The sequence below is a fragment of the Uloborus diversus genome, chromosome 7 (assembly GCF_026930045.1).
Source record: "Uloborus diversus isolate 005 chromosome 7, Udiv.v.3.1, whole genome shotgun sequence".
Taxonomy (NCBI): Eukaryota; Metazoa; Arthropoda; class Arachnida; order Araneae; family Uloboridae; genus Uloborus; species Uloborus diversus.
In genome coordinates, this window is record NC_072737.1 from 25993221 (window position 1) to 26019173 (window position 25953).

Sequence of the window (25953 nt, forward strand, 5' to 3'; positions counted from 1 at the left end):
TTTGCTTCATTGACCTTGGAATACTTTATCATCATTAAACTAAAACTGTTTTCTTTTTTATTAACTCTTTGTATTTCACTACAAGCATTTCTTCATCAACGGTGATACAAGTAAAATATTCTGAATTCATCAACGGTGATCCAAGTAAAATATTCTGAATTAGTATAATTTGTATTATCAGAGATTTTAAATTTTATTAGAAAGGAATTGTTTAATGTAGATTTAGTTTAAAGGTTTGCCAATTCATAACTGTTAAAGTACCGGTAATCTTAATTAAATATTAAAAGTAAATAGAAAGAAAATAATACTGCCGTTTAGATTGAAATGCTGAATATACTATAGTTTTTTAAAGTAAAGCTATCAGGTTAGTTTAAAGCAGAACATTATTTTTGAATATTTACAGCAGGCATTTTCACTTTTTCTAACTCTGTGAACAAAGTATGAAAGAAACCGTAGTACTTTATAGTATCTTTTAAAAATATCTTCTATAAAAACAATTACCGGAAAAAAGAAGTAATGAAAACAAGCAATGTTTTTTACCTGAAAGATTTTGAAAGTTTTTACAGCCTTTGTACGTGCTCTTTATCATGCATACCAAAACATTAAAGAAAGAAAGTTTCAACTAATTACCTACTTTTCCTCACTAGCGCTCTAAAACATGACGGTAATCTCTAAATTAAATAAGAATGTTATCTTAATTTACACAGTAGATACTTGGTGAAAAGGACACTTCAAAATGAAGGATTATTAGACATGGATATTCGCAGTTTCTAACAATCTAATCCGTCAAATTAAATACATAAATGCATATTATTTAGAAAAAAAAGTTTGATTATTCTATCACAAACCTATGCTAATGATTTAATTAAAAAAAAACAAAATACATAAGAATTTTCTTTTGCAAAGCGAATGCTATAATTTCACAAGAAATTGATGAAAGCATGCCGTTTGTTGCGACTTGCAAGTTAACTTTTTTTCTGGTTCATAATACGCTCGTTTCGGTTCAACCCCAGCGTTGACCGTTGCAAAAATTTAAAAGTGGTTGCCTATGATGAAAGGTATTTGAACGCGACTACGAGTGTATTTCCCTCACGCCTCAGAAGTACGTCTCAGAAATCAAGTCTAAAGTAATTTTGTACTTTGTGTTTGTCAAACATTCTAAGTGTTAAAAATTAAAGTCGTACGCATCTATTCTCTAATCATGCATCTATTATCTATGTTCCATTTTACCCAAAAGCAAGCTTTTTCTTAATGGAAACTTGAAAGTCGCCCGTGAAGGTATGACGGATGAAAATTGCTTCTACATTTTAAAGAAGCCATTGCCTGTTTGATGATATTTTGATAGTTGAAATTTTAACCCTAACTACAGTAGAAAATCGCTTAACTCCAGTAGATGGCTTTATAGTTAACCGTTTTTTCGTTTCTTCACTCCCCTGAAATGACACAGTCTTACCAGTAAAACAGTTTAGTACCGAATCGAATTCAGTCTTGGCACGATAAAGTCTTTCCCTGCATGTTAAACATTACCAAACCATAATATCAAATTCTCATGCTGTGGCGTGAGTTTCATTGTTGAAACACGCGGGTTACTCGATCCTCGGTTATCATTTATAAGAAGATAATGGGCATTTTCCTTGGTCCAAGACACTTTTTTTTCTGTATAAGAAGACGATTAAAGACAAAAATTTTGACTGAGGGCAGTGGAGGGCATTGACTTTTGCTCATAAATAAGTCTTTACATAAATGAGTAGCACTTAGCACTGTTGAGTGCCTATTGTCCTATACTTTAGAAGTTACTAAACAAATAATAATAATATGAAAATAAAATAAAATGGGAAGCACTTTTCTATGGTTGCTATGAGTCTGGGACAAGAAATTGCACTTTTCCAGAGAATTGCCCATACATTTTTTATTTAGATAGAGTTGAACATTACAACCTACAAACTGGGCACTGGGCTGCGGAGTCGAAGGGAAGTGGACCTACTCCGTCAACGGGAATTTTAAAGCCATTAACATCACCTCCAACTCCTTTATCCCAAAATCAAACCAACAACAACTCCTTTATCCCAAAACCAGTCTAACCAAGACTCTTTTATCCCAAAATCAGTCCAACTACGACTCTTGTATCCCAAAATCAGTCCACCTACTACTCCTCTATCCCAAAATCAGTCCAACTACGACTCCTTTATTTCGAAATCAATCTAGCTAGGACTCTTTTATCCCAAAATCAGTTCAACTCCGACTCTTTTATCTCAAATCAGTCCAACTCCGACTCCGCAAGCAAAATCAGACTCGCGGACTTGGAGGAAAAATGACCGACTCCCACTCTAGGAATTTTTAAACATTTGAATCCTGACTCCGCAAACCTGCCTACCAACACCAGTTGGTTAGCCTATTTACATGAATTTCTTAATTTTTTGTGATAAAAATAGCAGAAGAAAGCTAGGTTCGAAGAAGTCTCAAGTAAGTACATTCTAAATTTATAAAATAAAGGAACAATAAACTGGGTTTTATTTAATAGATTAACATGCGTACACAGGTTAATTCTATTCTACGATGCCAATCAGAAATATCACCAGTATGCCGATCATCAAAATCTCACCACGATTACATTTTTTTTGTGCTAATGTTATATTTAAAGCTATATGTGTTTAAAAAATAAGTTCCAAGAAAATATACTAAATAGTTGAAGTGAAAGAAAAATTGTCGTCAGATTATCAAGTTATATAATACAGACAAACATTTACCACCCTGATCATTTCGGAAGAGGCAAACCATCGTCAACGATACAGAGATTACTTTATATCTTTTTTTTTTTTTTCTTGCGTACAAGGGCATATTGCTCGGAATTATGTCGTGATTATTGGGCAGGTGAATAAGAAACCTTGGCTTAAAGCAAACTAGGGGCGGAACCCTTTCAGGAACTGCGCAGCAAATCAATCGGTTGCTCCAGTTATACGCGAGCATTTATTTAGCTTAAGGGTGCATTCACGCAGTTGCTTGCAAAATATCTCGCTTTATTAAATGCAGAAAATGAAAAGTTTTACTGGCTTTGTGATTGGTTGAAGGCAAGTAGTCATATCCAATGCAACAGCTTTCAAAATTTTCCTTAAACTGTTATTCATGGTCGTAAGTTTTTATTTTGCACCTGATCGTAAAATTAATTTGCTTAACTCAAATTGCACAAGACTTCTGCTAATGTTTGTAAAGCAAATTACTTAGTTTTTTTTAAACATCTATAAGGGTAACGTAAGAGATCATGGTATATTATTGAAAGCGAGCATTCTCTTTTTTTAGCACTCAAGATTGCGGATTTCATTTTGCCGTGGCTTGGTGATTTAGAAATATAAATATAATAATAAATTTCTAGTTATTAATAATTTAAAGAACAACTGAAGAATACTAATACACGGTGCAAAAATTATTAATATAATATGCAGCTTATTTTTATTAGTGTAATTAGTCAAGTGCACGAAGGGCAAGATAGATTGGACATAGTGAAATATTTCATTTCGTTTAATTATTAGATCATGTATTAAACCACTTACGACGGATTGATTTATTAATAAATTCACTTGAATACCTTTTTTTAATTATTTTCTTGGGTATTCATTCAATTTTTTTCTTATTCATTCCCTATTTTATTTCCTCATTTTTTTTCTCACACGTAATTAATTTATTATTTTATTGCTTCCTCTATTATTTCATTCTTTTATTTATTAATTCATTTTATTAAAACATATATTAAATAATCAAATAGAAAACATTACATGAGAAATATATTTTACTTTTCACTTTGCCCATGAAAGAAAAAGCGAGAATTTTCTTTTCTTTTTTTTGAAGATACAAGTTTAGTGCCAACGATCAAAAATAATATTTCAGTACAAGTTTTGTTCTAAAACACATCGGTTATTTCTTTATTTTCAGTAATTTTCAAAACAAATATCCATAAAAACTATTACACTTTGTCCCTATTTCCCACATAACAATATTGAATGAAAAATATTCAAAAATATTTATTAACTAATAAAGCATCGCTTGTGCAGGAAATGTGACCAATTGTCTTTAGTGTTTCGTTCCATCTATTTGCCTATCAATTCGACACGATGGCTTTTCTTTTTGAAGTTTCTTCGCAACTACATTTTAAGTTTACTGTTACACAACATGTTTTATTCTTTGAAATAGTATTTTTTAATTATATTTTGTTAAATGTATATATATGAAAAGCGTGTGAAGATTTTTTATCGTCCCAAAACAGGATTTAATGAAAAAGAAATAGGAGTAAAGTGCACATTCGAATGGTCCTGATTAATGTTGAGAGAAATTTCTTGCGTTTAATGATAAAAAGGAAATGTGAGTTGAGATAACCGATAACGAAAAGTACTAAATAACATTGGCACTAGTGATCCAAAATGCACCAAAAATATACCAGAAGAAAGATAAAGAAAAACAATGGAAGATGTGAAAATTGCATCCAAAAAGTTAGAAGATGACCCGTCGCCCTTCAAAAACTCAAAACTCCCCCTACCCCCATAAGCATGAGCAAAGAAGACCCTGAGTAGCTGCCAGAAAGAAAAGAAAGCTTAGCCAACTTCTTAAAATCAAAAGGTCAACTACTGAAGTTTTATTTTCATCAGCAAGTCCAATTAAAATTAATTTTAAGCAGAAAACTTTTGCTTTGACATTTTGGTTGGAAGGACAAATTAAAAGCTGGAAGGGAATGTTTGCCCCCAAATTAAGAAATTTAAGTAAATCTTTTGCTTAAAATTTGAGTAAAAACACGAAATTATTATTTTTTTCAAGTATATTTGATGCACATGTATGGTACAACGCAATTCAAATGATTTATGCTTCGTCCCTCCTCTTCGATTGAGTACCAATTAGGGAGGGGCATCTTTTGATATTGACGTATTACTATAACGATTACAAAACCACGTTCTGAGCTTGCAAACTTTGAAAAGATTTTTTATCCTCTTCAAAATCAGTTTGATAGGATTTAGCCTTCATAATTATCTCTTAAACTTTGCATACAGAATATTAAATCATTCGCTATTAAAAAGTCCGAAAAGCGATCTATCACGAAAAATTAAGCCAATTAGAACCGGCCAAGCATTTAGATGATGAGGTTCGAAATTACATGCTAAAAGGAAGAAACATTTAATTAAATTCAAATCTCATTTCAAAATGCATTTAAATTCCTTTCATTACCAAGGGAAAAAATTAATCAAGAAAACTGATTTTATATATATATATATATATATATATATATATATATATAAGCGGTTCTCATTTTATGTTTAATTAACGAACATCAAACTTTGCTGAAATTAATTGCATCTATTTATCCTAATATTAATTGCTTTGATACTTAAATTATCATAATCATTTAGTAGTGTTTAGCACCATTCACTAAAAAATCTCATAACGGTAGCAGTTAATTCTAAATTTTAAGGTTATAAATATTATATAAAGCTGTTTCAATGTTGATTTGTATTAAATACATGAAAAATAAGTAGTTGTCTGAAAAATTTGTACTGAACAACTTATTTAAGAAGACCTGTTGTTTAGATTTCTGCTATACAGTGCTTAACCTGCAAGAGTTCTGTTTTCGCAACCGTTAGTCCTAGATGGACATTAAAAATTTAAAAAAAAAAAAGTTCAAATCCAGATGCAGAATAACTCAAAGTATGAGCACGTGCAAACATTGTAGCGTAGTCGTAATGTTTGCAATCAAGTTGCCAAAGAAAAATACAATTTAAAAGGACTAAAATTTGATTCCTGCAGTCTAGGCTATTTTCTTATGTTTACAATATTTACAGACTTTCATTTGACAAAATTAACATACGTGAAATTTTACTGATACATTGCCTCAAACGGAGGCCTTTAAAAATTACGTACAGTTCGTATGTAAATGATGAAAAGGCACGACAACAGTTGTGCCTCTTGAACACAGTTCCGAAATTTGTAAGAAATTGCTCCGTACCCCAGGTACGCGAGACCGCAGATATTTTTCTCAAACTCCACTCTACGGAGTCCTTGCGTCGTCTCCTTTGGGTTGCCAACTCATAAAAATGTTTCCCCCTAAACTCAATTCATAATACCCCTAAAACCCCCTAAATGTGATTGGATGATAAGTTGGTAACCCTTGATCAAACAATTTTCTTGTCACAGAAACCTAACAAGAGGCGTTCCCGTGCCCACTTTAATTTTTTTGATTGGTTGACTTCTTGGCGCTGCAACCGCAGCTAAGTCAGGAAGAGATTTGATTTGCTTGACCACAGGCTCCAAAAAGTTTATAACCTCCCACTGAACTCGTAATCTCGGCACAGTATCAAACACAATCATGCTAATTGACCTTAAACAGGTGCGACAACGTCATGGACCTAACGGTGTCCCAGCCTATTCACTGCTCAGATTGGGCGGTGCTGTATGTCAATTACAGGTGACCTAGCAAGGTCGGCCAGCAGTTAGGAACACGTGGAAAGGAGCACGTCACAACATGTACAAATAAAAGATTGTTTGTACATGTACACACGTTGTAATATTTTTACTTATATCATTGTACCAAGTTTCCGACTGCTTCCTTTACATAACCAAATGCAGAGTTAGGATATTGAAAGTTTGAAGCGGAAATAAAAGTGAGTCAAAAAATGCAAAAGGTAACTAATTAGAATCCGCAAGCTTCATTTTGTAAACTTAACCGGTTCACATCAAACACCCAAAATTGTTTTTCATTTATTGACTTTTATGTATATATTTTCATTGTGACTGCATTGCACGAGATTACATAATGCAGTAAAAATGGCATACTTTAAAATCTAGAGATCTGGTGAGAAACTTACTTAGTTTGGATTTTTTTTGCCCCATTCAAGGTTAGAAACTCTATTGTTAAAAATTCTTACTATTGTTTATCAATTATTTATCAAGAAGTGTTAAGCTAAAGACATATAAGGTATTTTTCTAACCACTTCAGTAAGTACGACAAAAATGGAAAGGGGGCATTTAGATAATCTAGCAAGTTGATCTTGGAATACTAGTGAAAGCAAACAAAAATATTTCCTTGACTTTCTTCAATGAAACTATAGGTTGTTTTTGTGCAAACGTCTTGCAAGCAAGTGTGCAAAACAGTTTACAAGCAATATTGAGACAAGCTATACTACGAACTCTTATAATTTGACGTCCTATAGGATATGACTTAAACGATTCCATTCGTTAAAATTTCTCCTCTTTCAACTCAAACTTACATGAGCTCTTCTAAGGTCAAGCATCAAGTTGCTAGTTTCACTCTGTATCTAGATATATATTGTTTAGGGAACTTTTTATAATGAATTAAAGTTTTTACCATGGGAAGCTCCTTCGTAAAAGAAACAAATTACTGTGTTGCGAAAACCACAGAAACAATACTAATGGATTTTTGTGAGACATTAAGTTCATGATTTCAATACCTAATAGTTTAAGGTTACTTATTTTTTTACTTAAAGTTTTTAGAAATAAGCTGTTTTAATTAATTTAGTGTTCACTTTTCTTTCTTTCAAATTACAGATATTTACACTGTTGGATGTGGAAATTAATTGGGATGCACCCCTTGATGAACCTCCTTGCGGTTTTGATGGAAGTGTCTGCGTTGATCCACCAGGTAAAATTATTTATTTTATATTAACAATATGTTATTGTTCGTAGTTTGAAACATTAATACTACACTTGTCAAACATGTATCCTTAAAAAATTGCAAAAAAATAAAAAAAAATAAAAAATTCGCGTTATTATTCTGTTACTACCAATCGCCGCGGTAACCGAGCCTCTCTCAAAAATTAAAAAAGAAAATCTGGTTTCTTTTTGAGGTTTGAAGTATATTTTTTAGATACATTTAAAAAGCCAAACGTCAACGAAACAAAAAAGGTCATCCCAAATCGTTAGAGCTGTTTTCGAGGGTATGAGATATAGAGATACGTATAAATAATTCATTATCGTCATTTCAGCTATGAGAAATCAACTACTGAATGTATGATTCCCCAGTAGAATAACATGTGTGAATAAATGTTTTAATATTCTTTTTGAATCTTCTGACCAATAAAATTCCCAATTCCAAATTCCCAAAAACTAAACAGTCGGAAATTTTAAAAGAACAAAGCTAGAAAGAGTAAAAGTGGTTATTTTTTTACGCTTGCTAAAGGAAAAAATAACTTTTTTTTCTAAATCTTAGAGTAGGAATTAAAATGGAGGAAGCAAATGCAATCATAGGCTTAACAAAAGCTGACCCAAAGACCCCAAGTCACGTGACTCATCAACGACGAATGGTTGGAATGTTTTGCGTAAACAAGCAAAATGAAACCTTTTTTTTTTCTAATGCTTTGCTTTAAAATCTATCACGTGACTTGGGGTCTTGGTTTTATGAATGAAAATCTTCACTCCCTCCATTTTATCTCTTTTCAATTGTTGAAATTATCCGAGCTCTGCAGTCTTGCAGTCACTTATATTTTCGTTTTCATTCTTTAACAGTCTTTGATTCTTGAACCAAGAAGAAATTTTCAGCTGTGGCAGTTTTATAAGAACTTTCAAATGGTATAAAATTTAAAGCTATACTACAACTCCTTGGAATAGAAAGCGCAATTGTATACACTTTTTGCACTTACTATTTAAATTAAAAAAAAAAAAAAAACGAACTTGAATTTTTGTGAAGTAGATTCCAAAGCTAGTTAATGTTACTGTCCTTAACACCTGACCTAACTTAACTAACTGTTCTTACTTATAAGCATTTTTTTCTTTTCATAAGGTGACATAGAAACATACACACACATACACTGACCCTATCGTTCACCTAGTACAGCGTTTCTTAATTTTGTCGATAAGTGGAACCCTTTTAGATGAGTATTTTTTCTTGGAACCCCTGTTTTTTCGTAAGTAGTATAGTTTGAAACAACATTCTTGAAATGTTTTATTTGCAGTCAAAGTAAAAACTAAATAAATTTTATTCGTTTGAAACGTAATTTCAAAAATTCCAAAAAAAAAAGAAAAAAAGTCAAAAACAATTGAGGCAGTGAGAAGCAAAGGGAATATAAGTGGACGTTTTCAAGTTTCCAGTTAAGCGCATTTAAAGACCAGATCCTAGGTAGGCTTTTATTGAATTTTTTTTCGAAATCATTCTGTATAGCAGCAACTACCAGGGCTACTAGTACTATCTCTTGCTTCAAGACAGAGGAGCGGGTTCACCTACCATTTGTACTGGTTACCTCTAAATTTTTCCTTTTGCCACTTGCAGCCCTTTGCTTCTCACTATCTCGTATGTAAATTTCAAGGAAGATAACTGAATTAGAAAGCTCAAGGCACATAGTTTTCCAACGGTTGTCTCTGGAAGTTGACGGACTAATGCAGGGTCAGAAAAAACTCAGTTCAAACTTCATATGAGGCAGTGAGAAGCAAAGGGATGCAAGTGGACTATTTTAAGTTTCGACTAAAACGCGTTTAAGGATCAGATCCTAGGTAGGCTTTCATTGAAATTGTTTTCTAAATCATGCTGTACAGCAGCACCTACCGAAGCTACTAGTACCATCTCATGCCCAAGACAGAGGAGATGTTCACCTACCATGTGTACTGGTTATCTCCATTTTTTTCAATTTTGCTTGTATCCCTTTGCTTCTCACTGCCTCAATTGTGAAAACAATTTTTTTTTTGACACAAACTAAATTTTAAAATTTAATATTCAAGTTTTCAAAAATTATTATTTTAATAGGGTTTTAAAGTGTCTAAAAAGAAAGTTAACAAAATAAAAGTGTGGGAATTTCGTGGAACCCTTGATGGATCTCCATGGAACCATTGGGTTCCGCGGAACACAATTTAAGAAACGCTGATCTATTGTATAGATAAAACTTAATAACTTAACTCTCATTTTCTTGCTACGTTGCGCAAATGCCTTGATTTTTTTTTATGCAGCTTATTCACTATAGTAAAATATGTTTTAAAAAACTAAATTGTAGCTCATAATATTTATTTTAGGACCTGTCAGAGAAGTCATATCCGGTATCCTTTTCGTCGCCCTCGTCATTTTGTCAGTTGGTTGCTGGATAATGTACAAGTAAGTGCTTGCATGTTATGCTTTTACAGCATAAAATATTTTTTGCGTGCAGATGTCTATACATTTTCTCCCATTAAGAGCCATTCATTAATTACGTAAGGATGGTTTGGGCAATTTTTGACCCCCCCCCCCACACGTAAGGGTACGTAAGATTTTTCAAACCCCCTCCCCCCTATGCTTACTTAAGATTCAGAAAACATTATTAAATTCATACCTTTTTGGGTAAAGAAATATTTTCTAAAAAGTTGGAATCTAGACTGAATGTTTTTCGACTTTTCTTTTGTATATGATGCGATACCAATTAAAAATAAAACATGCCATACGTACTGCGATTTTTTTGTGAAATTTTACGCTATTCATTCTTTGTAAAACAAATAAAAAACAGCTCATACTAATACGTTTTTCACGTTCCAGACGCAAATGAAATATGATCCCTGCCAAACCTCCTGACCTCGCGATTTCTAATATAAAATACCGACTTGGAGAATATTACATCAGAATGGGTTTGACCCCCCCCCCCCCTCCAAATAAGGATATGTAGAAATTTTTTCAACCCCCCCCCCTCTCGGGACCCTTACGTAATTAATGAATGGCCCATTAAAGATAGGGTTATTGCTAAAATGAATTTCAATTATGACTTTTTAAGCTTATTTTTTTACGCTATTTTATAAAGTTTTATAATTTCAATAAGAGTTAATGTTTTCTTTATTGTTTTCTTATTATTTGAAACGTGCAAATAAATACATTAAGTTGATTCGTTAAAAGTTTTATAATTGCGTGTGCTCAGAGTGTCAATGTATGGTTACCTTAAAAACAGAAAAATATATTCAAGTTCCAATAACTTATCAGTTTGTCACAGATTTCATTGCATAATTTTCAGCAAACAGAAGAATCAGGGTGGAAAAATAGAAGATACTTATGATATTTAATTGTGCAATTTTCAGCCATGTGGGGAGCAGAGGTGGAAAAATAGAGTGCGGGAAAAAATAATCCCAGATGAACTAGCAAAAGGAAATTACATTCCATAGTGGAAAAATAGAGTGCGGGGAAGAATAATCATAGCTGAACTAGCAAAATAAAATTACATTCCATAATTTTCAGGAATATGAAGCAACCAGGGTATGAAAATAGAGTGCGAGGAAAATAGTTCCTAAATGTAGCTGTAGGAAATTTAATTATACAATTTTAAACAATGTCGAAAAACAAAGATTGCATAATGGAGTGCGGCGAAGAATATTTCTAGATAAATTAGCAAACAGAAATTTCATTGTATAATTTTCAGTAATATGGAGGAACCAGGGTTGCAAAATAGAGTGCGAGAAAGATTGCCCCTAAATGTAGCGAGAGGAAATTTAACTGTACAATTTTCAACAATGTCGAGAGACAAAGACTACAAAATAGAGGGCTGGGAAGAATGTGTCCACATAAACTAGCAAAAAAAAATATCATTGCATAATTTTCAGCAATTTGGAGGAACCGGGTTTGCAAAACAGCGGACTTTGAAGATTTCCCCTAAATGTATCGATATGAAATTTAATTGTATAATATTCAGCAATGTCGAGGATCAAAGTCTGCAAAATGGAGAGCGATGAAGATGACCTCAACCCGAACTAACGAAGGGAACTGCAAGGAAGCATTGCGTGCCTTGAATGGCGCAAAAAAAAAAAAAAAAAAAAAAAAAAAAAAAAAATCGAAACCAATTTGAAGTCAATGCAGATACGTGACTGTCGGCTGAACAAAAAGAACTAAATAAGCACAACTTTCTAGCTCTTTAATAAATTGTCTTAAAAAGATTTTTTTAAATCATTCCTTAAGCACACTTCATTTAAATATCCAGCGTATAATTTAAAAAAAAAGCGATTTGACAGTTGAACTGGAACAATTACCATAATTAACTGGAAAGTAATGGAGTACCAGACTGCTTATTTCATCGTCGATTACATCTTGCAATATATTGCATGCAAGTTGCAACTGCTAATTATGTTTCCTTTTCGGATTTTATCAAAGTTGGGGAAGAAATATAATTTTGAGTAGTTGGGAGTGCTTACTTTTCAACTCTTTAATTAAAAAAAAGAGGAAGAAAGAAAGAAAAAGAACCATTTAAAAAAATATTTTTGATTACATTATTTAGCATGTCATGAAAATTGCTCGATTAATGCTTAAGACGCTGTCGTTATGTTCTGGTCAGCGTCTCTTAGTATGCCGAGTCTTCCTTTGAAATTGATGACATTGGTGCAAGGAGGGAACATCTCCACTTTTTGTTCGTTTTGTGTTTTGTATGTAGAAAAATACTGCCCTTCATTTTCTGTACAAGAGCAAGACATTTTTTAACCAATATTTTTCAAGACATTAGAGGAAAGAAGCCGCAATAGGTGACATTTCTGGAGAAAGCAATATAGCTCTTCAATGACTCAATCTATTTTTTATGTTAATTGTTTTTTAACATCAGACTAGTGCTCTATTTTTCTTAAAATTGAATATTTTATGGTATGTAGTTAAAAACTCAAAACGCAATTTGATTACCACAGTAAAACCTGTAAAGTTGACCACTTATCGAAGTTGACCCCATTTGTCAGGCAAAAAAATAATTCTAAGTCATATACACACTGGTGGACAATTGCTAAGGACGGATTCCAATGGGCTATGTAGCGCGTAAAAACGTAAGTGTAATTCGATGACAAGTGAAATAAACCAATGCCAGAACTCTAGAAAATTGCAATGACGATAATTTATTGTGCTCTACAGTCCAGAAGGCGTTGAAAAGTGTTCAAAGGACAAAACGGTCATTTTGGGCTGAATTTGTAAAAGTGAATAAATGTAATTACCGCCCCCAGGAATTCCGGCGTAAGATGTCAATATGGGATATGGCTACCATGGAGAGCGATGCAAACTTCCACACGTCATGTGATGCTTTACACAACATTATACAGTTGCTGTTGAGGTAATTTATCCCATTCTTCTGTCAGTCACGGATAAGGGTGTCCTTGCTTACTGGAGGGTGTTGTTGACCAGCAACACTGCTTCCCAAATAATCTCAAACATTTTCAATATGATTTAGATCTAAGGAACGTGCAGGCCCTCCAATGGGTTGAATATTTTGAGTAAGCTAGACACGCCTGGACGGCAATTGTTAATGAAATGTAACGTTGCCATCCATGAAAACGAATTTATTGCCCACAGCACCACAAAACACATGAATATGAGGCAGTAGAACAGCATTAATGTATCACTAGCCGCCATAGTCTTGTTTGGATGCACACAAGCGACGTACGGCCATCGATAATAATCCTACCCATAGCTTGACACAACTTGCAGGATACTAGTCCTTTTTTTATGTTAGCCGGTTTGTATGCTGTACCACTCTTATGCCAGTTTAGTTGTCGACCGCAATTAGACAACAGACTGAACCTGATTTCATCTGAGAATAGTACACAAGCCCAGTCGACTTCCCTCCAAATGCGATGCTGAACACATCACTACAAACGAGCAAAACACTGACTTGTAGACAATGGGCTGTACAAAACAAGCTGACGGGCGTATAGTCTTACCGCATTCAAACGTCTGGCTACAGTTTTTTTTTCTTGATAATTGCTTGTTAGTAGCAGTAGGAAACTGTTTTGCTACCTCAGTAGCTGCGTTGCGCTAATTTCTTTTCATTGCTTGCACTAAGTACCAATCTTCTGTTGACGTCGTATTGCGTATATGTCCTCCCTCGGGACATTTGCCACACATTCCATTTGTTTGAAATGATTTCCAAACTCTAGAAACAACCCTGTGGTTGACGTCGATTTCCCTGGCAGCATCTAAATTTTTCTGGCCATCTTCGATGTTGCCAACCACACGGCCACCCATAAAATCATCTAAGGAATGTTGGGAAGACATACCGAAAAATGCAAGTTCGTCAATTCATTCTTTTACGTCAAGCTTTGCTTTTAAACAACAATGGTCATCACGTGCCCAATCCTTTATATCACTTATAAGCGCTATCACTCGACCAGCAACGTCGTGAGTCTAAAATTTGCATACTCACAACACGTCTTACTGTGTCCCGAACTTATGCTAATTTCCATATTTCCTTGCCTTCAATTTTGTGGTTGCTAACGCTGCTATTCTTATCCGTCCTTAGCAATTGTCCACCAGTGTATCAACCTCTATACGCTTGCAACCTGTGTAAGTTGTCCATTGAAGTACAGCTGCGCAAGTGGTCAACTTACGCAGGTTTCACTGTTTTTAAACTTAGAACAAGTGGGTGGCAGTTCCAATGCATGAGAATAAACCCACGTTGATACCATTATATTTCACGAAAATGTCATAGAAATTGGTTTAACAAAAATCCGACATGTTGATAATCACTCAACTTGCACACAGGTCCCTGATTGTCCCTCGTCGTATTTTCTTCCAGTTACATCATGCAAATAAATTTGTCCATTTTCTCCTTCACGTTCTACTTCTCCTTCGAATTTTTTTTTACAAAAAGTTGGCTGTTAATGATTTGGAATACAATAATACGAATTGTTTTGCTTACATGTTGTTTCATTAAGGTTTATGAATGTCTTTATTCTTACTTACATAATGCAACAAAACATATTGTTTGAAATTTATTTCTAAATTTGTTGCGTATTGATTATCTTTTTTGAAATCCTAGTCCATTCTTCTTGTGGTTGGGGAACCATCCTTTCATGTCACACCACTATTCTACCTAACTAAGCACAAAAGTCGTATCTGCAGCTGAGTTTGAAATGAGAAACTGATTTTCAACAAGTTTTATGTCTTGATGCATTTAATTCAGGTGATACTGTTAGGCATTATTTTAAAAATATTTCCTATTCACGAAAGACCGTAAGAAATATTATTTAAGTAAAATATGCCACAAAGAAACAACTAATTGCAATAGCTCAATATTGATAAACAGTGCAGTTACGTTTGCACTGAGCGGTTAGTATTGCGGAATAACTATTACTTTTTTATAGTTTTGAAGCCTCGTAAGAAGTTTTTCTTACGAGTTGTGGCACCCGTGCACATAAAATACGGTACCAAATAAATTAAAGTAGCCGAGAGAGTCAAAGTAAAATACTTTCTCAATGGATTTATAACGTACCGTATAATTATGCGACACAATAAGGATGTTCTTCATTTTTTAAATCTAACAGCAGGAGCCGGTTTTTAACCGCGAACTTGCCAGATGAAGTAGATGAAGTATGTTAAAAGAAAAAAAAAAGGAATAAATTGGTAACAATTGGAATATCATGGTAAAAGATGCTTTATGGCGCATAAATTATTTGCCCTGCCTCTCTATTATCGAGACATAAGCCATAAATGTGTGCGAGAACCTTTCAAAAAGTAGCCGAATTAAAATTAAAAAAAAATGGAGATAAATCCGGCCCGGATCTCAAAATTTTGGGCTCCACTGCAAAAAAAAAATCACCGGAGCCCTATACCTCCTCCGGGATTGGGCTCCGCGGGCCCCTTTAGTGCTATGGGCCATCCCACATTACGATAATTGCGGTTACGTAGATCCAATAGTCCCTTAAGCAGATCCAAGCCTGCAATAAAGTAAGGTACCACCCAGCTGCAATAACATGTTCCGCTATAAAATTTAAATTGCCATTTATTTAGATTTTTTCTTTATTACATTTTGAATTATTTCTCGGATCAAGAACAAGTGACTAACACCTAAACGTTTGCTTTGCAATTGCTTTTAGAATACTCCGCATAAAGATATCAAGTTACTGGAAGCATGTCTTATTTTAAACTTTACGGATAATGTCTTATTTTTTGTTTTTTAAATATTTACTAAGCAGATAAAGTAAATCATAATTAAAAAAAAACACATTTGGTATAAATACTACTTCATTAAAAATAAAAATTTCATACAATCGAGCGTTTGATTTTAAAAGTGTGTCCAGAGCTTTTCGCTACTGATTATTTTTTTCTAATGCAGGAAATGGAAATATGAGCAAGAAATTGCAGGATTACTATGGAAGATATCGCTACCAGATGTACAACGTTACGGCTCTGATGGAATAATATCTTCTCTAAGTAAGGTACGAATTTCCATAACCATTTAAAATACCTTTTAAAATTTTTTATGCAGTTAACATTGTACTCTAAAAGACTTCTGACTTGAAATAAACAAAGATTTCGATAATTACTCACAGAAAGATTTTAGTAATTGCAAATTATAATTCTACTATCTTGCAATTTCGAAATACCGGTATCTGTTGGGGTAAAATACCGGTATTTTCGGTATTAGCTGAAAATAATAAATGGTTTCAAAGAATTTTCAGTTTAACTTATTAAATATCTACTTATATTTTAAATGTACATTTCTTTTTCCATGATACAGAACCAAAGTCAATCTATTGATGTAAAATTTTGGCTTCAAAAGGGCTAACTACATCACTCACCTTTCCTTTTGTGACAGCTAATTTCAAATGTAATTTTAAATGAATTTGTTATATGAACAATTCATCCTAACGATCACAGTTTTTCTTTGATTTCTTTTTTAATTATTTTTCTCAACTGTCCTAAATTTTAACATAACCTTTTTCTTGTTACCATAACAAATGGTAGTTTGTTGTCACCAGTATAGGTTTGTTGTCCTGTCTCGTTATTTGGCAAGATGATATTTAGAAGTTGCATATGCCTTGAAAAATTGCATAGAGGTGAGGCATTATCAATTAACACATATTTTCAGATATTTACATAACTATAATTGAAGAACTTTGAAAAAAAGGCGAAAAGAATAAGAGAAACTAACAAGATCAAATTTAGTCAAGTTTATCATGAATTTCAAACCAAAGAGCAAAAGGGTAATAAAAAGCAAACACAAACCACTCCTGCTCAAGAGAAATTTATGTTAATGTTGTAAAAGTGTCGTCTCTTGGAAAGAAATTACAACTAACTATAAATTAAAAAAAAATGCGTACACAGAATACAAAAGAAACACACACACACAAAAAAGGATTTATCCAAAAATAACACGCAAGAGACCGAATTATTTCAAGATGAAGGACTTCTTGATAATAAGAGTAGGTGGGGTATCGCGAATTGTTAACAGTACCACCGACCTACCTGAATTCAGAGAGTATTTTTAACTGTCGGAAAGTTGGGCAATTATATCAATTCCAGCTTTAGAGACAATTCAACAGATGAATTATGTTTTTTTTTACCATTATTGGTTTTTTATTATGACATTTGTTCCTTCATTTTATATTTGGATCATTCTCCAGAAAACGTAACTTTTGAACGCAAATATTTTTGGTTTTCGAAACCTTTTGTTTTCTTTTTTTTTTTTTTTTTTTTTTTGAATTCTTACATGAAAGTGTTACCTACTAGAAGTAACCATAAAAAAATGGGTCAGCTACGTTCCAATTATTTTACTAATAAATAAAAAAAATAAGGAAATGCCTTGTTCATGAAAATAAAAAAAATAAAAAAAACTTTTAATGTTTTAAAATCGAGGCCAATTTAATATCAAAGCAATAATTTAGATAATTGTGCAAACAATGAATTCTTATAATGATTGGTGGCAATCTAATATTAAGCTCTCCTAATTAAAGTCCGGCTTAATCAGTAATTTCAAATATATGTTAAAAAATAGTGTTTAGTAAATTTGAAGATATACTAGCAATTCATTATTTTGGTAGAATGCCTATTATTGATGTATTTTCCCTCCATCATTTATTTTCACCTCAGAAATAGTGACATTGATAAGGTCTGTCACGGAGGAGAGAAATTTTCCATTAATTTAAGCCAAATAGATACATTTTTTCAAGGAGTTTTTTTTCTTCATTGATACAATTTGCAAATGTTAAGCATATGAAAACATCTTCACTTTTTTTTTTACATTAATTTACATCCCTGAAATTTAAGCTCACGGCGGTGAGAAGTCAGAATAATCACACTAAGTTTTTAAAGCAAAATCTATCTTCTTGTTTTTCAACAAAAATCTCACAATTTCAACTATGGCTAAAAATAAACAAAAGGGCTAACTTGTATCATGGAAAATAAAATTTGATGTCATTACTGCCACGTGTTAAGGAGGAATGACTTTTTGTGTTTAGGTGAGAATTTATTGTGTAACATGACTCCTTGTCCTACTAAAAGGAACTAAAACACAATATTAAAAAAAATAAATATGCTTAAACAATTAGTATTTGAGACACTTGTGAAAGGAAGAATAAATAAATAAACATATACTTTTAATTAAACAAGTTATTAAGCAACATAAACAGTCACACCAGTTGTGCGACATGCGACATATCACGGAGGTGAGAATTCACATGTTGTGAGCCGAGATATTTCGAACAAAAAGAAATGTTCGAATCGGAGTTTAGAATATTGGTAATGCTATAAATACAATAAAATTGCGTTACAGCAAATGCCAGTACAGCGAAATGAGTGTAGAATTGCGTTTTAATTGTAATTACATTGCTGGATCTCCATTACACCAAAGTTCCCGTTACAACGAACAAAATTTGTGATCCTTTGAAGTTCGCTGTAGCAGGATTTCAATGTATTTGTTTTGTTTAAAGATGACAGCTTTAGGAGTTGTTTTTTGGCTCCTAGGATTTGGTTACTTTACTTTGAACAGTTTTAGTTAATAAAACGGGAACAGAATGAAAGTTTTATTGCCTGCTAATCTGATCTCATTAATCAGTTACTATTAATAGCTCTAACTCAGCTTTAGTGGATTAGTTTTTCGTCTGTTACATCGAAAATAACTTGAAATTAAAGCGAGGGCAGATTTTTCTGTTCCAGAGGAATGCAATATAAAGGGAGAAATTGCGCTAATGATTACCGCCTTAAAGAAATAAATTGAATCGTTTAATCAGTGCTGTACCTCTAATGTTTTACAGTAGTAAATTAATAAAACAAATGTAATTTTCAATAGCTCAAAATTAATGGTTATTATCTACTCATAAATCATGTCAAACTTGTTTTCACCATTTACCCCCCCCCCTTCCCCCCCGTTTGTCACATAACGTCACACTTCACCACTCTCTCCCCTCCCTTTGTAATATATCCCATTATGTATTATATGCTAATGAAATTAAAAAAAAAAATCCATGAAGTCACATTTCTTGTTGCTAGTTCCCTTTTCCTAGTCACAAACTGTCACAACTTCCCGAAGCACCCGCTTCCCCCCCCCCCAAGGAATGACAAAATTTGCGGACGGTCCCTTAAGCAGACTAACCGTAGAAAATGTTGTTTTTAAATGTAACGATAGTTAAATTCTATTATACTAAATGTATTTAATTTAAGATTACAAGAAACAATCATTAAGAAGTTAATTTCAGGGCATTTAGATGTCCGTTGTCTGCTTCTAGAACTCTATACAAATGTTAAAAACTAGTTGTAACGCTTATATGTTTGCTGCAAGCAGATGACAAATCTGTCCTTCGGGCTTAAATTTTAATTTAATTTAAGTCATCACATCATTGTTCATATTTGATCCGCCACCTGTTAAGCGCACGAATAGTGCAATAATGAAAAATTAGCTGAAATAAGTAGCAATGAATAGAGCATATTGAAATACTTTTTGACCCAAAAAGCATTTGACCTCGTGTCCCCGTTATCAAGAGAGAAGGTCTTAAAGTCAGCCAAAATTAAAGACTTGGTGAGAAATGGATCGTACCAATTTTTCTTCAACGATTTTAGTCTGCACGAGGTACGACATCCCCCTGTAAATCGTGCTAAACATGTCTTCCATTACTCACTAAAACTCGATAAATTTGGCAAATTTTCTTTAAATTTTAGCCGACTTTAAGACCTTATATTTCGATAATGGGGACTTGAGGGCAAAACACTTATGCGTCCAAAAACATTTTTTAACAATGCTCTTTTGGAAATACATGAAATACATCGCCAGCTCAGTCATTTCCAACCGAGGACTGCAGTTTCGTGCTTATTAGCACTAATCAGCCGGCATAGGAAAGTGACTGAGCCGGAGATTGAAAACCTCTTAAGGAAGCCAAGAGTGCCAAACAAACTGGTAGCTAATATGGAATTAGCACAGACCAGACGAGTGACCGAAGCAATGGTTCGGTTCAACTCGAAGATTGAAGGCAAGGCATGGTATATTCAGTAAAGTACCGCCATTAGTCAGGTCTAAAGCTAAAATACATCGCCAGCTCAGTCATTTCCAACCGAGGACTACAGTTTCGTGCTTATTAGCACTCATCATCCCGGCATAGGAAAGTGACAGAGCCAGAGATGGAAAACCTCTTAAGTAAGCTAAGAGTGCCAAACAAAGGCTAATGGATGGTAATTTACTGAATATGCTCTTTTGGTTTTAACTCATTCTTTGTTTTTTTTCATTTTTATACTATTGTTAGGTTAGAAACGTTTCCTAGCTCTTATTACAGGTAAATATTGCTTTCCGCTCTAATATTAAACAAAGAAGATAAGAAAAGAATACTTTTTTTTTTGTTCTAACTGGCCGTGAAAAAAAAATAAATCGTGCTTGGAAGTTAAAATAATTGCGCTAAGAATTACAAAATGGCAAATACAAAGTCGGATGTTTACTTTACATTACATTTAACTAATTTTCCGAAATAAAAATACATTGAATTTGTTCAAAACAAACACTAAATGTGAATTATTTGTACTTCATTTGTAGACGAGCATCAACTCTCAAGTATCCCTCGAGTCAAAACTAACCGGGCAAACATTTACCCAAACGGCCTTCTACAAAGGAACCTTAGTAGCGACGAAAATTCTGAAGTTCAAGAGTAAAAAACATTGAAATTCCAAGAGAATCGATGAAGGAAATGAAAACGGTAAGAATGTGTTGTTTTTCTTTCCCCGGCTTCGAAATGATTCTTTAGTTCAATAAAACATTCGCTTGAATGTCCCCGCTGAGTAAGTTTAGTACTTCACGATTCGGGAAGCATGGAACAAGTATCAAATTTTAGATTGTACTTACCTGACTGTGAAATAGTTTTCGATGTGTTACTAAGTGTACATTTTTTTTCGCTGTACCTTTCAGAAATTTATTATTTTAATTTCGTTTAATTTTCAATTGTTTTTGCCTCATTTCGATTTTTTGCTAAAGTGTATATTTTATTTTGCTGTTCCTACTAAGAAATTATACTTTTTGGTTCTTGTCATTTTGGATTGTTTTTCTGATTGTAATGTACTTTTAGATTTGTTATAAAGTGTATAGTTTAGCAGCAAATATTTTATTTTGCGATAACTTTCAAATATTATAATTTTGGGTTATTTTCATTTTCGTTTGTTTGTTTTTTTCTCATTTTAAGACACTTTCGATTAGTTACTGTCTATTTTATTTCGCTATGCCTCAAGGAATTATTATTTTAATTTATTTTAGCTTTAAATCGTTTTCACCTGATTTGAAGAAACTTTACGAATTGTTACTAAGTGCATATATCATTTTGTTATGCCTTTAAGAAATTATAATTTTAAGTTCTATTCGTTTTGAATTGTTTTTACCTGATTGTAAGATACTCTATTTGTTACTAAATTTTTCTTTTATTTTGCTATACCTTTAAGATATTATAGTTCTTAATTCCTTAACTTTAAATGGCTTTTACCTGATTGTAAAATACTTTTTAAAATATTACTAAGTGTTTATTGCATTTCACTATACATTTAATACATTATATTTTTATTTTTTTAAATTTTGGATTTTTTTCCTGATTGTAAGATATTTTTCTATGTGTTGCTAAGTGTATCTTTTATTTCGCTATATCTTTCAGAATTTATAATTTTAAATTCTTTTTATTTTGAATTGTTTTACCTTATTTTAAGAAACTTTTAATTTATTACAAAGTGTATATTTTACTTTGCTATACCTTTAAAAAATTACGATTTTAAGTTATTTTATTTGTTAATTGTTGTTACCTGATTTAAAGACAATTTTTGAGGAGTTACTAAGTGTATATTTTATTTTGCTATAGCTTTACGGTATTATCATTTTAAACTCTTCTATATTTTAATTATCTTTACCTGATTGTAAGATACTTTTCTATGGATTACAAAGTGAATATTTTATTTTGCTAAAACTTTAAAAAATTATAATTTTAAATGCCTTGATATTTCTTTATCTGCTCGTTAAAGTTGTATTTAAACTTACATATTCTATTTTTTAACCGGTTTTCTTTTAACCAGTAGTTAATTTTGGTAAAAGCAATCCTAACTTCATACTAAGATATATGTAAAATAAGACAACGTACATAAAAGTACAGAGAAAAGCATTTAAAAATACAGTTGAAAGCTCAAGTAATAGCAGTTTTGAGGCTATAAAAACAAGTATTATCAGAGTGTTAAAAAAAAAGTTTTAAAAAAAAAAAAAAAGCAAAGGTTAAGTAAACAAAATTGATGCCGGTACTTATTCTATTTGCCTGTGCTTGGGTTTTCGTAAGTCATCCATGTATTCACATTATCTTAATTTACTTGTACAGTTTATTAGTATTATTACTATTATTAAATTGTGAGAATACATTAGAAGAAATACAAAAACTGATTGGTCGGATACGTACCCCTACTAAACCCACTCTCCCATTTTTTTCCCTGATGAACGGAATGCAACGGAAAACAGATTCTGTGGGAGCAAAATATCCCGCTTTTAGCCTGGTTTTAGAATGCTTTTCTAAACGTGCCTTATGCGATGCAGTTATAAACAACAGTTACAAACGCGTATAATATGATCACCTTTTTTAATTTCATTCTACTTATGGATAAAACGTAAGCACTAATATTGGCTTTCTTTTTTTATTACGTAAAAAATATAGAATTTGTAGTATATTTCAAGAATTTGAAAAAAAAAAACATCTATCAAGATTGGGCCTTTAAAGCCTCACGCGAAAATATTTAATTAATGTGTTTTTGTGTGAAGTTTTTAAATAAGCAAACATACATTAAATAAAGAGCGGTAGGTCATTATTTTCATATGTAAAACGCTCAAAGTGGGTATGAAACAAAATAGAATGTAACTAAACAAGTCCAATATGTTCTATAAGTTTTTAACCTCCATTTAAAACTGCCCGCATGATATAGAATTGCAGCTGCATCTTCAAGTTATTAACTTGTGGCTTATGGATCAATTGACCTTGAACTTTGACCTCTTACCAAAAATGATCAGTTCTAAAACTATTTCTCTAAAATCCAAGAATAACCTATGCTGTTTCATGTTTTAAAGGTCTATCAAAATCCGTCTAATTTACTCTAATAATTATTTCTGTGGATCACTGATGGCTTGAGCAGACATCGAGAAATATAAACATTTTAAAAACAAACATGATTTTTCAAATGACCTTAGCCCTCAAAACCATGAATGACCCTCCAAATTCTTAATGCTAATTCACATCAATTAATCCTTATAGTATATTTTAAATGTTGTCACCAGTCTTTCATTGCTATAGATGAATAACAGTCATATAGAATAAAATATGACAACGTATATAAAGTACAAATTGAGAATGGAAAAAGGTTAAAAACCAGCAAACAGCTGTTTCGGCACTCATTTATTTTAGAGTGCCGAAACAGCTGTTTGCTGGTTTTTTAACCTTTTTCCATTCTCAATTTGTACTTTATATACGTTGTCATATTTTATTCACTATGCAGTACAAAGTTTTCGACTACTTTTTATGTAACAGTCATATAGTTAACACCATATACTCAGTACCTTAAAAATTTTGATCTCTATTTATAATGAAACAAATCAGCTTTTAGAAGAAGAAAAATGTTTCGATATTCTCAAAACGATACTCACTTAAACTAAAAGTTTCACAAAAGTTGAAGACGTTAACTATATTGAATACATAGCATAGATTATTCTCCCATTTAAAAATTGCTCTTAAATTCAACAAGAAGAAAATTGAATTAAAAAAAAACGGTTACTTTGAAACTACATAAAACTATACTTAACTTTCAATTCCATATGATGCAATTTAGTTAAAACTCACTTTTAAAATAAACACAAACACTAAAATTAAATGGCACATAAACTTAGAATCATTTATCGATTCTTGGTTCCCTTCTCTTCTGCTGATAGTTTCAAGTCTCTTTTTTTTTATTTTTTGTTGGTGACGATTTTACAGCTTTTGGTTGTGTCTTGTTAAAAATCTTCTACTCTACGATATAATTTTACGACGAAGTTGTGGTTTCTAGCTTAAGGGAATATCTAATTTATCTTTTTCGTTACTGAAGTTTCATAAAATAGTTACTTCATTTTTTCCACTACTACTGAAGTCATACCCATTAATTTTAAGAGGATATTTTAAGGTATGAATCTTTGAGTAGGTTTATTAAACGCTTAATATTATAGTATAATATACTTTCTGATAAAGCCACCATTTTTTGACACTATCGAAGTAGTTGACACTTATATAAAAAGTAAATTAGCAAAACAAATATAAAATTGTACAAAAGTTACAAAATTGTAAAATGGTGTTTTGATTCGCACCTATACCTTTCACCTTATTCTTAGTTGAACCTTCAAATGCAGTGTTTCTCTTATTGTTTTTCTTTTCTTGATAAACGTCAACTACTAGTGCAGCGCACACTACTATTGCTAATGTCAACTTCTGATGGTTGTACCCTACAGTGCAGTTCAAAATTTTTTCATTACAATAGACCCTCGTTTTACGCGGGTTTATTTTACGTGGTTTCGATTATACGCGGTTTAAGATTTGACATCTTTATTTTATTTTACACAGATGAGTTTCGGATTTACGCGGATGCGGCAATGCAAACAGATAAAATTTTCCCCTCTTTCAAAATCCAAACTCCTAAAGATTGCAGATTACGCTTAAACAACTGCATTTTGGCGTGCTAAGAATCGAGCTTGGGCCACTGGAGACATTTTATGCGATCTTTCCAGAGAAGTAAAGTTATTAAACTCACACAGTTCAGAACTCACGGGGGAAGAAGAGCTTTTAGGAGTGAAAAAGGAGGCCAAAACCAAAGAGGATACCGACGTCGGTGACGCACAGCCAAAAACGTTGACATTGAAAATTTTGAGACATTACTTGACAATAGAAATGATCTTTGTGATTTGTTAGTGAAGGAAGATTCTATCATGGAAATGACGCAAGTGGTTATGGATGCGTTAATGCTCTGCAAAGAATTACAGAGAAAAATTCTTAATGACTGCCAAAAGACTATTATAGCCAGCTCCCTTCATAAACAGAAAACAAAATTAATTTATGTTGTCTTTATGCATGTTGTGCATAAAAGTCGATATAAGTACACATTAAACTTATTATACAATTAGTCATCACTAGAATGAAGTATTTTGTTATCTACGGAGCCAAACCACTAATTTAACACTAGTATTAGGTTTCAATTTACGCGGTTTCGATTTACGCGGTACTTCCGTGGAACGTAACCCCCACGTAAGACGAGGATCTACTGCACTTTTCATTAACTTACTCTAATGTCCGTTTTTCATCCTTCTCATTTAACACAAAATTACAAAACTCGATAAACTAATTTGATTTTTTGCCATATTTTTTTTAAATATTTTTAATAGATAAAATATATTTATAATTTTCTGATAACTGCATTGAAGCGAAAGAAAATATTTGATATTTTGTTCAAAGTTATATTAAGAATCTTAATTAATTTACGATTTGAAAAAGCTTTTAAGTAAAATATATGTATTATCGATATTATAAATGCTACTTTAACTTTAAGCTACATGATTTAGATGCGAGAGCTACATCATGATAACATTAACCCATTCATTGGAGCTTGCCTGCAGCCCTACTACATCATTCTAGTCACTGAGTATTGTGCCAAAGGGAGTTTAAAGGTAAGTTACTTTAATTATTATTTTTCTTATTGTTTACTTTAAGGGCCATAATTTGTGTGTTGTGGCAAATATGGAATATGTTTACTCATTAAATTATAAA

The 25953-nt window shown here is 32.4% G+C and overlaps 1 protein-coding gene across 1 annotated transcript in view; it reads left to right on the forward strand.

Moving 5' to 3' along the window:
- LOC129226340 (receptor-type guanylate cyclase Gyc76C-like) overlaps window positions 1-25953 on the forward strand; it is a 150647-nt gene that overhangs the window by 92658 nt on the left and 32036 nt on the right. Inside the window, 6 exon segments of the mRNA XM_054860942.1 lie at window positions 7543-7636; window positions 9994-10072; window positions 16014-16116; window positions 20697-20810; window positions 20812-20856; window positions 25749-25853. Of these exon segments, the coding sequence (XP_054716917.1) occupies window positions 7543-7636; window positions 9994-10072; window positions 16014-16116; window positions 20697-20810; window positions 20812-20856; window positions 25749-25853 (540 nt within the window).